This window comes from Lycorma delicatula, chromosome 1 (assembly GCF_047948215.1).
Source record: "Lycorma delicatula isolate Av1 chromosome 1, ASM4794821v1, whole genome shotgun sequence".
Classification (NCBI taxonomy): Eukaryota; Metazoa; Arthropoda; class Insecta; order Hemiptera; family Fulgoridae; genus Lycorma; species Lycorma delicatula.
Genome location: NC_134455.1, coordinates 63,019,386 through 63,031,992, shown reverse-complemented (window position 1 = coordinate 63,031,992; position 12,607 = coordinate 63,019,386). Strand labels below are relative to the sequence as shown.

Here is a 12,607-nt window from a genome sequence, read left to right as displayed (position 1 = left end):
TTTGAGAAACTTAATATTTTGAATAAGTCTCTACAGAAGAATGATGCAAACATTTTGGAATCGACTGAAAAAGTCCAAAGCTTTGTAAAAAAAAAACTTAATTAAAAAAAATGACAAATTGGAGCTACTTCCAAATCTAAAAATCACGGCTGAAGAATCAGATCTCAATTCAATTCCTTCAACTGAGAAAATGTGTTTTGTAACTCATAAACATGCTCAAATCTTGATTTAGAGCTTTGGACAGCCTGGCATGGATATGAAATCCATTTAAAATCTAAGAGGAAAAGTGCTCACTAAACATGACAGGCCAAGAACAGCTCATTGACCTCCAACGTGACTGTCTTGAAAACAAAATTTAAGGAATGCTCACTCTCTTTCTTCTGGATAGGGCTCAAAGCTGAATATCCTTCTTTGAGTGAAAATGCCTTAAAAATACTCATTCAGTTCACTACTACATATTCTTATGAAACTGGATTTTCTGCTCTTGATGCCATGAAGAGCAAATATCGTGGAAAATTAGATATTACAAGAGAACTTAAGAGTTGCACAATTGGGGCTTACCCCCTTGTTTATGACTATATTTTTATTTTACTTGTACAATAGCTGTATGGAAAATATCTATCTAAATCTAAAATTTATGCAAGGAGAGCTTGGCTTCAAAATACACCATAAAGGGGGAAACAAGGTAAAAGGTTTGTGAACCCCTGCATTAGGTTATACAGAGTAGATCAGGTCAAGCATGATATTTTCACTTTCATTACGCATCTTCTGTGAATTTAAAGCTTTTAAGATTGAAATGGTTTAGTTTTTATTTTCCTTTGAACTTTACTTTTTGTATTCTATAATATTTTATACAATTATTAGATTGTTTTAAATGCTACACATGGATAAACTTTCAACCCCATCACCAACATTTTCTCCATTTCTAAGCTGTGGTGGAGAATTAACAACTTGGAAGTAGTACTCGAAGAATGGATGGACAGTGAATTCACTTGGGTAAACAAGACCCAGAAATATATTAACACCAGGTTTCTGAACAAAAGCTTAGTCAGGATGGCACCCTTGGGCTTATCAAATGATCAACAGTTTCTACACAATTTTATATACTGTATTTTTTTCTATCAATAGTATTACTGTATTTTATTTGTTTGAGACAAACAATAAATTCCTTTTAGACTGAAAACGCATAGGAAACCAGACTTTACCCAGTAGGCATTTAAGTCTGTAATTTAGTCATTTAAGTTAGGTTTGCTTTTTCTACTGAATGCAAAGCAGGAAAAAATCTTTAGACAATCCACAGACTTGCAGAGTTGCCATCCCACTATACTCCCGTGAAATGACTACTCTACTGGCTGTCACAATATGCCAAAATGTTACATGGAACCAGGACAAGCTGACAGCTCCCATGACACTCACTTTATGTAAAAAGGAATGAACGAAAAAGTAAAGGAGTGACAAGAGAAAACGCAATCCACAGAGGGTTTATCTTTGTATCATACAATCTCTAACAATGGCTCAGAAAGCTTTGCAACTACTGAGACAGGAAAGTTTTGAGCCAATTTCATTTCAATAAAGAGAAAAATTTATTGATTCATGAAAAAAAATTAAGATTTATTGATAATTAAAACTTACACCTCAGTTGACCCCCTGAAAGTATAATGTTTCCATACTGAGCTCAGATGAGGTCTTTCTCTTCAGTAGAACAGTTACATCACATACCTTCAGTAAGGTTCTAATTAAACACTTTTAGTCCAGTTAAATACATCTGCATGCTATACAATTTCACTGATGTAGAAGAATATTTTTTAGTAATATTGTACCAACTGCAAATGACTTTTGAAGAAAAAGGGATTTTTGTTATCTGATAAGGAACATAAGAGAGCCTTGAACTACCCATCCTCTGATTGGGGTTGTATCCTTTTATATTTTAATTAATCTATAGAAAGGCTATTCTTACTTAATATCCATTCACCTTATCTTTCATCCTTTTTATCTTTCTTTATTAGCTTTTGAAGGTATATACTAGACCTTGTAACAGCCTGCTGCAGAGTTAGCCCATTCTTGGAGTGGTCTTGTGGAGGAAGATTGTCTGAGGACCCAATGCTGAACTCTTTGTTTCCAGTTCAATCAATGGCTGCACAATATGTCTAGCTGAAGTGAGTATCTAGTGATAAAGGCAGCCCTCCTAAATACAAGTAGTACACATTGAGTTACAACTCAAATTAAATGTGTAATGAGAATCTGACTTAATTGTTGCAGAGATCAGTTAGTTGGATACTACCTTATGCCAGATAATTTTACGAATGGATAATTTTCGTTAGGGAAACCTGAGCCGGTTCTCATGTGGTTCTGTAACATCTGATGTAAAAGCAATTGGAGCAAGTAGTTTGTTGTATCTTTGAGTATGTAAGATTATCATTAATCAAACTTCTGGGTAAGATGATGATCTTCTGGGAAATTTGGAAGGGATAGATGCCCACTCCTTGGAAGTGTTTGAAGCAATTCTTTAGATGAAGCTATTGTTCCTATTTCCAGGAACCTGTTTCCTCCTCTGTAGGCAAATCACCCACCCCTTTAACACTTGATCCCATTCTCCTTGGTGATGTTCAATGATTTTTGACTAGAAACCCAATGGATAGTGTTAAAGAAGTAAGAACCTCTATTAATAAATCTTTGATATTAAGTGTAATTTAGTGGGGCAACTCTATGTAAGGACCTAAACAGGAACTCTTTATTCTATTTGGTGGTTTAAAAAAAGTTTAGACTGAGGCTGAGTTGCTTACAAAGTAAAGCTGGGTAATATATCATAGATTGCAATGACTTTTCTATACCAAAAGTTTCATTTGTTTGCAAAGATATAAAAATTAGTCTGAAAATATTCTATTGTTTTCAATGGTTGTGGTCAATATGAATAGGTAATTTTAAATACACAATTAAACAACATGCATAGATAATGCAAAGCAATTTACTAAGTGCATGACATGTCAGCTAAAATAAACACTCAGCCTCTGTTTGCTCTCTCTGATTTTGATATGACTCCTTTCAATAATTTTCCACCATATGAATTATTTTATATTTCTTCACTTTGTGGTAAAATATAATTTAATAAAAAATGTGTTATGGTGTGTATCAGTTGCAATTCACTGTTAATTTACTTTTGAATCTAGAAATATTCCATATATGCTTTCTTTGGTTTGAAATACATACAAATGACGTATCGACTTAATATTATACATAGAGTAGTCTCATTCATAACACACATTCAACAAATGTTAACCTGGCTAACAATAATTAGAATAAAGATTTTCATAACTTTTAATAATAGCTGTAATTATAACTTACTTAAGGCAATATGAGCTCCTTCATCAGGAGGATAATTTCGACGAACAGAATTAATTACACATAAACCTAATGAACTTAGTTTCTTTTCTCTAGCTTTTAGCAGCACATTTCTGAAACAAAATACATGTATAAAAAGATCTGTTATATGATGAAAATTATTTGAAGAAAAAAAAGTGTCACAACAAATAAATAGTTTACTTAAATTAGAATCATTTGAGGGGAAGAAATTAGTGATAGACTGGATTTTACATTTAGTGAAGTGAATAAAAACCAGTATTTACTTTTACTTGCAATTATAAAAGTGTTTACTTGCAGTTCTGTGAATAAACAACGGTAAACCAAATACTTGACAAGTATTCTCTTTACTTGTAAAATAGGGAAGTGAATAACCTTTACTTATCAAGCGTTTACTTGTAACTACACGCAATTACTGATTCCGGTCAGACTTTACTTAAAACGAGTGAATAAAATCCTAAGTTCGGAAGAGTATTCAAGTATTTACTGGAAGAATTTCAAGGTAGCTTTTTAGTAACCTTATCAAACTTTCATTTAATTTTTTATACTTGGTATGGCTGCCTTTGTCAACATTCGTCAAACAAAAACTTACAAAGAAAGGCGAGTATTGAGTCCAAGAAGATATGAAGAACTAATTCGTTTTATAAAAGAATCAGTTGAATTTTTGACGAACGCTTTTTTGGAAGAAAGTAATGAAAAGCGAGGAGGTGCTCTGTCATCGCAACAGAAGATGGAAGTATTTTTGCGGTACTTATCAGACCCTGGATTTCAAAACGGTGTCAGTGAAGACTTCGGGATTCACCATTCTACAGTATGCAAAACTTTCGATTACGTTCTGAATAAAATAAACGAAAAGGCATCTGAGTGGATTCACTTTCCACAGAATGCTCATGAGTTAAATGAAGCCAAGAGAAAATGGAGTTCTCGCTTTAAAATGCCGAGCGTAATAGGTGCTGTGGATTGCACGCACTTAGAAATAAATAAACCAGCACGCTACGGAGACTGTTACGTAAACCGTAAGAAGTATCCCAGGATCAACGTTCAGGTAACATGTGATTCCACCGAAAAAATCACCAGCGTTGATGCTTCTTGGCCGGGTAGCACCTATGACAGTTGCATTTGGAAACGGAGCAGTGTTTGCCAAACCATGGCTAAATTTAATGGTACGGTATGCCTTTTGGGAGACAGTTTTAAAATGCTGTTACGAAATCATTTTATATGGCATCTAAGTCGCTTATTTTGTTTATACGATGTAAAATGTTTTATTTAGACTAGAAAGAATATGACCATTTTTTTCTCAGAAATGTATAGCTTATCTTCTAGCAACATATCGATGTATTGAAACACATAATAAATTATGATATACGGCACACAAAAAAAAAGAAGGAATTTATGGTCATAAATATGTCACTTTACTTGAGGTCTATAAATATCTTTTCTGACAAATGATATCGGTAAACATGTAACACATAACGATTCGTAATGAATAAGAGTTTACAGTAAAAATGGTTTTTTGTCAATATGAATAGCTTTTGAGTGGTGGGAATTTTTATAAAACGTAGTTTTCTGAATCTACATTCACTTATACTAACATATGTTACTAATCTGTGATTTATGACACGGGTTTTTCATCATATTTTGCCCAATTTTCAACCGATTTGCTTGAAACTATTATTTTTAAAATCAGCAAACTATGTTTCATAACAGAAAGCAAAAAAAAAAATTTTGCTAATAAAAAACGCGGTAGAAATGCGCAAAATAATTCTGCAATTAAATTATCGTAATTTTTGAGGCAATCAGATACCAACATATTTTCACGGATACCAATAAACCGCGGATCATTGTGATGGGAAAAGATTAAAACAAAAGAAACGTTTGATGTATTGACAAACATGTCTGAACATGATGATGTACAGGATATCAATCATATAAGTGTTTACTTGATAAGTAAAGAGAATACTGGATAAGTAAAAGCAAAATGGGTAAACTACTGGCAAATACTTGGACAACTACAAATGTTTACTTATAAGTATAAGTAAAAGGTTATTCACTAAGTCTCAAGGGTTTACTTTACTTGACCAGTATTTACTTTAAAGTAAAAAGTATAGTTTATTCACTTCACTAATTAACATTCTTTAAACACCTGAAAAATTATGTACTAAAAATGGAAACTAATTAACTTAAAATGGATCCATCACACTTGAAAATATCAATTGAAAATTATATTTTTTTTAATTGATGGTACTATGCTGTGACAACCTTAATGCTTGAGTGATCACACTGAGACTTACTAGATGCAAAACATTGTTGTTAATGCCGTTGGTTTCTTGTTGGACCTTCCACTTTCTGTTCATAGATAGTGTGGAGATTTGATTCATAAACTTTCCCTCTGCTGACACTTCAGTTTTCTGATAAAGCAGCCTGAAAATTTACTCTGAATCGTTGCTTAACCTAGTTGGATCCAGCCACTGATTTTCTCATTGTGAGTGAACAAGCAAACGTGTAGTGAGGATTCTTAATCATTCAATATCTGGTGTTGTCTAAATTAACATGGCCAGATAAATGACACAACACCTTGTTTGACATGAAATACAGCATCAAATATATCTGTCCTTTGACAATGTTTTGGAGAAGCCAGTCACAATAATTAAAATGCTTCAGTTTGTCTGTTCTTGGTTATTACACAGTTGCTACACATTACAGTTTCAAATTTAAATCATGAAAAATCTTATGACAAGATGAATATTTTACACTACTTTGTTTTGATAACCTATGTACACTTTTTTCAAACTGGCAGAAATTATTTTTTGAATATCGACTATAGCCTCTGGAGTCCCAAAAGATAGTTGCCTATTTAATTTGCATTTGAAACTGATTTTGTTATACATCTTTAACCAAATCATGTATGCTACTACTTGCTTAAAAGAGAAGGAAATTTTTTTGAAAAGACTTGAGTAGTCTCTTAAAAGGATCCATATCACTGATAAGCTTCCACTATAGCAACCCTTTTTTCAACTGAATAAGGCATTTTACAAAAAACATTAACAAATACAACAAAACTAAACTACAACAATAGATCAGAGTAGTCATATAGACAACCAACAGTGACACTAGTAGCAGCAGCGACGATAACAATGTTAGAGGTGATGCTCAAATAACTGTAGTTCGAGCCAGCCAGTTCAGTTTTAAGTTACCCACCCACTAAAAATAGGCCAGAACAAATCTTTACCACTTTATTTTGAGATAAAGTAATAATATCTTTAGAATACATATTTATTTGTATTACATCTTTATATGTTACATGCAACTTTGTATATTACATGTAATGAATGCATCTCTTAACTTAAAACTAGTATGGTTAAGAAATTTTTTTTAGCTATATATACTTTCAACTTTTTACACATACAACCCAGGCCTTGTCACTTGGTACAAGCTCTGCTTATAAAACATCCCAGTCAAAAATCTGTAACATCTGTAAGGTTAAGCAGTTTGCCATAAACTGAATCCTCATGTTTTTAACATTCCTCTACTTGTTTTATATTGCTTGACAGTTTTTACAAGATTTCATGGTAGTAACAACAATTATGGTTTCTATTCAAAGCACAAAATAACACCATCCTGGTCCGGAAGATGATTACCATGATATTTTTAATGATTGTTATTTTTTAATTACAAACACCTGAGATAAATATATTAAAATAAACAAAAGCATGAAGAATAATTCATTTATTGCAGAATGAATTATATAATAACTACTATTTTTAACATCCTGATACTAGGACTCATTACTCAGTTTTTTTATACTTTCCTTATAATATCTATAGCATTAGTCAAAAATAATTACAATCGTCCATACAAGATGATTCATGTAGTGTTATCAGAACTTTCTGAGCTCATTGTACAAGCAAAAATAATAAAAAAGAATTCATAATAAACATGAGTCTAGAAACACTTCGTCAGAGAGTTACAGTTAACAAAAGATTTCACCCTGATTCCTGGGCAAAGAGTGAAATAAAACCATTCTGAAATTGTAGAACAAAAATTAAAGAAGTAAATTTGATGGTTTCTTATGGTTTTTGACCTGAAAAATTGAATAAAAGTGGTTCCAGGACCATATCTCCAGTAGTTTTCAAAATATCTGATGTGAAACAGAAAACTTTGTTGTCTAAAAACAAGGTTTTTACATTTGTAATACAAAAACTTCGTTAAATAACTAATAAATGCGCAAAATTTATTATCACAACTTGGAAACTTAATTTTGTGAAAAATTAGTGTAAAATAGCCCAATAAAAAAACAAATATAAATTCAAGAAATTTGATTTAAATTCACTTACTGTATGAAAACTTTTAAATGTTATCAACTCTCTCTCTTTTTCCTGTTTAGCCTCCGGTAACTACCGTTTAGATAATTCTTCAGAGGATGATATGTATGAGTGTAAATGAAGTGTAGTCTTGTACATTCTCAGTTCAACTATTCCTGAGATGTGTGGTTAATTGAAAACTAAATGTTATCAACTACAGAAATTGAATTTAACACACATTTGTTAGAATGCTAAAATAATAAAAATGCAACCGATACAATTAATAAAATTAACAGTACATTTTCAAAAATCTTTCCTTCTATTTCAATACATTTGGCTGCATGCTTTCAGATTACTAGTGTTGTTCTCTGCAATTCTGTACAACTTTCCTATTTTGGGTGGTGGCATCTATAATACTAGCAACCAATTCTTCACACATATGAACTATTCTCTTGTACACAATACATTTTATCCAACCTCAAACGCAAAAATCAGTGTTAGATCAGTTGATCTTGGTAGCCAGGTGTGTGGCCTGTCACAGTCAATCCATCACTCTGTAAATTGATCATTTAAGTATGCCGACACAGCACAAGAGAAGTGGGGAGGCGCATAATCAAGCTGGAAGTATATGCATGAAAAGATGTTTCTGGAACATTTTCTAATAGCAGTGGCGTTGTTCTATAAGAAATTTCATGTAAATGGTAAAATTTAGACAACCTGGAAGAATGAATGGTCCTATTAGCTGATTGTAAACTAGACCACATCACAAATGAAGCTTAATTGGTATTGGAAATTAAGTTCTACTGTCATGTGTGGGTAGACTTCTGCCCAAGTGTGCTCACTGCAATGATTACTGATGGCATTCTGAGTAAACTGATGCCTCATCAGTAAATAAAATGAACCTGTGCAACTGACAGTTCATATTCAACTAGTTGCAATATTGCAAATGAAGAAATCTTGGTTTAAAATGTTGTACTCACTGATTATGGTAAGGATTCAGCTTGTTGTTATGAAGTGTCTCTATACCATAGACTGGAAAATTCTGAACCAATGGGACAGGTGTTGAGTAGCCTTGATAATGGTTTCATCAATATCGGCAGAACGGTCAAGGTCAGTACTTGTTCAGACTCTGTGCACATTATTAAAAGTTTACTTAAAAAGCACTTGAAAATTTAAAAGTTTTTCAGTCAGTTTGTACAGTTCATACAGCTCATGGAAGCACTTGGCTCCTGATAATTCAGCAACTCTGTACACACTATATAAGCCAGCTCCACACCGTAAATTCAGGCAGTCTTCTTCCAGCCTTGTTCTATCAATATTCATGGACTTAATGTACGAAGTTACAAAATATAATTTAATATACAGAGGGGTCCAAAAATAGCAGTACAGCTTCTTATTTCAGAAGTTGTAAAGAAAATTAAACATTTGGATACACCAATGTAAATTAGATATGAGGGACCACCTTTGGGGCATAACACAACAATGGCCATCATTTTGAATCGCCGTCCATTTATTTAAATTGGAAGGGGGTCAGGTCATGTAGTATATCAAAACATATTTAAATTTTACCAGAATTCATTTCTGCAATCAGATTTTACATAACTAATACGTTATAGGCGTTATTGGCACCCAAAAGTTTGAAAATCTTATTCTTTTGCAAGTGAAATATATGGCTTTGTCACAGGATTAGCGAATTGAGGTGATCCTGATGTCTGGTAAACAAATTAGTCAAGTCGTTGCAGCAGATTTCAACAGGCGCCACCCAGAGAGATTGCCGATTTTGCATAACACTGTTGCATGCCTCATATCCAAATTCAAGGAAACTGGAAATGTGTCCAACAGGCGATGTAGTGGTCATCCCAAATCTTCCACTGATGAGACAACCTTGATGATGGTCTTGGCTGCCTTTGCAAGGAGCCCACAATGCAGCACTCGACGTCCTGCAAGTGAAATTGGTGTTAGTCGTTCCTCCATTCTACTTATTCTTCATAGCAACAAACGGCACCCATTTAGGATGCAAACGCTGCAAAATCTTTATGAGAATAACCCAGACAAGTGTCAAGTTGTCTGTACATGGGCATTATGTCAATATCAGGATAACTCTACATCCTCACAGAGTATCCTATTCAGTGTCAAGGCAATGTTTTATGTCAGTGGTGAGGTGATACAACAGAATCACTGATGTTGGTGTGATGAAAATCCCCACTGGACTGACCCATCCAATGTTGTTGGAGATGTTAAAATTATGGTGTGGTGTGGAATATGGGGTAGCCGTGTGGTTGGACCAATCTTCATCGATGGAACCCTTAATTTCAAGCAGTACTTGGACATGCTGAGAGACACTGTCTTTCCTTCCCTTTTAAATGAAAATGGAACATTCTCCTAATTTTTTCAACAAGATGGTGCTCCACCACACTTTGGGCTAAATAATCGTCAGTGGCTTGATGTCCAGTTGCCTGGGCTATGGATTGGTCGGCGTAGCCCAGTGGAATGGCCACCAAGATCACCCGACATCACACCTATGGACTTTTATTTGTACGGGTATTTAAAGCAACTTGTTTACACAGAGAAGATTCGTGATGTTCACAATCTGCAACAAAGTACGCTGTGCAGCACAGCATACTGTGCTGCACAGAAATCATATCAGAAGTACTTGTGCAAGTGTTTGCTGACTGGATTAAGTGACTGGAGTTATGCATTCAATAAAATGATCAACATATTTAATACATCATGTAGCCCTCCAGTGTCAATTTTGGATGCCAATAACTCCTATACCGTAACAGCTATGTGAAATCTGATTGCAGAAATGAATTCCGTTTTATGAATATCTGTTTTGATATGTCACATGACCCCTTTCCCATTTAAATAAATGGATGGCGATTCAAAATGGTGGCCATTGTTGTTATGCCCCTAAGGTGGCCCACCCTCGTACCTAATTTACATTGGTGTATCCAAATGTTTCATTTTCTTTACAACTTCTGAAATAATAGGCTGAACTGCAACTTTTAGACCACCTGTATATTCTTTAACATTTACGGAATCATTAAAAGTATTTTTATACACTTATACATAATCTTGTATTATTAATTCAAATATTAAAGGATCATACCTAATTATGAAGCGATATATGTCTGCATTTATTATTTAAACCAATGGTAATAAATACATAGAGCAATTATCCTAACCCAGGTACTACATCAAGGTAGATATTATCCCAAAAGAACTAATGCTGGGAAGTGTACCCATTTCTTGTATTATATGGAATGTTCCACTAATTGTTTTAGGACTTGCAACTCTGTGACTAGGAAAACCATCTTTGATATTCTGCAGCAGCACCAGTAGTTGCATTTTCACACACACACACACACACACACACACACACACACACACACACACACACACACACACACGCACACACACACACACACACACACACACACACACACACACACATATACACACACACACACACACACACACTTAAATTAACTATACTGTACTGGCAACAATTCACTACAGTAATGCAGAACATGAAATGCACTCATAACATGCATTGCTGGCCGGCTAATTTCTTTGTTACAAACTTATAAAATCATAAATTGTTATATTTTCAATTTGACCATGAATTTGAGGAACATACAAATATATAAACTTTAGGGCTGAATAATAGTACTGGTTTTTTTATTTTATTCTTCTCTTTTTTTAATAGTACACTACTTTTTGTATCATTGGATATAGTAGAAAAGCAAAAATTCTTTGTGCATGTAATACCTTCATTTTATATGGTAAATGTTAATAATAAAATCAAATTTTTTGAACCTCTCTATTTGTTTTTATTGGGCTATTTTTCATCAATTTTCTCAGAATTAAATTCTCTACAAGTTTTGATAATAAATTTTATGCATTTATTAGTCATTTAACAAAATTTTTATATTAAACAAAAAACATGTTTTTAGAGAAAAAATTTTCTGTTTTATGTCGAAGATTATGAAAACTACTGTAGATATGGTGATGGAACCAGTTTTATTCAATTTGTCAGGTCAAAAAGCATAAGAAACCATAAAGCTTACCCCTTAATTTGTATTTGGAGAATTTCAGTAAGGTTTTATTTCACTCTCTGCCCAGGAATCTGGGCAAAATCTTTCATTGGTCGTGATTCACTAATAAAGTTTTCTGAACCCATGATTATTATGTTTGACTTTTATTATTTTTGCTTGTAGAATGAGCTCAGAAAGTACTGGTAAACTTGGTGAATCACCCTGTACAATTACCCATAAGAAGCTTTATTATTAAACAGAATTCGTATCAAAATTCTGGCCACAGCAAGATTTTGATATCAAAACCAATCTAGACCATAATTTTTAGCTTGATATCTACATAAGCTTGTAGCTTATGCATGGGATGTAGAAATGAAATTTTGTAGCATAAAAAAAATCATATCATGCATGACTGAGATTCGAACCCAGGACCTCCAAATGAAAGACTGAGCGTCATTCCGCCACAGAGATTGGCTCACTAATTCATTCAAAATTTTTACATTCTTCAACGATTTTATTAATTTTACATGTTTATATTATTTTTTTTTATGTATTATTAATTACAAATAACTTTTTTTTAATCTTGCTGCACCAGAAGGAGGGCAAATTATTTGGGTATGTGTATACATGTATATATATATATATATATATATATATATATATATATATATCTGCAATTGCAGAATAATTACGATGGTACAATGATCTGTGGAAAAAAGGCAGTTGTTTACTTTCCTTTTAAAGGAACAATGATTACTAAAGTAATTTACTACTAAAATTGTCCAACAGCAAACAGTAAAGTGGGTCCAGCATTTTTGTTACTTCAGTTATCCATAAAAACTGGTTCAGTGAATTTGCCTTTAGCTGTAAGCATTTTATATTACTTCACACACATCAATTTCCAAGATACTT

At 33.2% G+C, this 12,607-nt stretch overlaps 1 protein-coding gene across 2 annotated transcripts in view; it reads right to left on the bottom strand.

Annotated features, from left to right (window-relative positions):
• The window catches only part of LOC142318976 (protein GDAP2 homolog), a 322,594-nt gene that overhangs the window by 210,675 nt on the left and 99,312 nt on the right, over positions 1 to 12,607 (bottom strand). For both annotated transcript variants that reach the window (XM_075355719.1, XM_075355728.1), the window contains exon 6: positions 3,343 to 3,452. In XM_075355719.1, the coding sequence (XP_075211834.1) occupies positions 3,343 to 3,452 (110 nt within the window). The remainder of the gene's footprint in view (positions 1 to 3,342; positions 3,453 to 12,607) is intronic.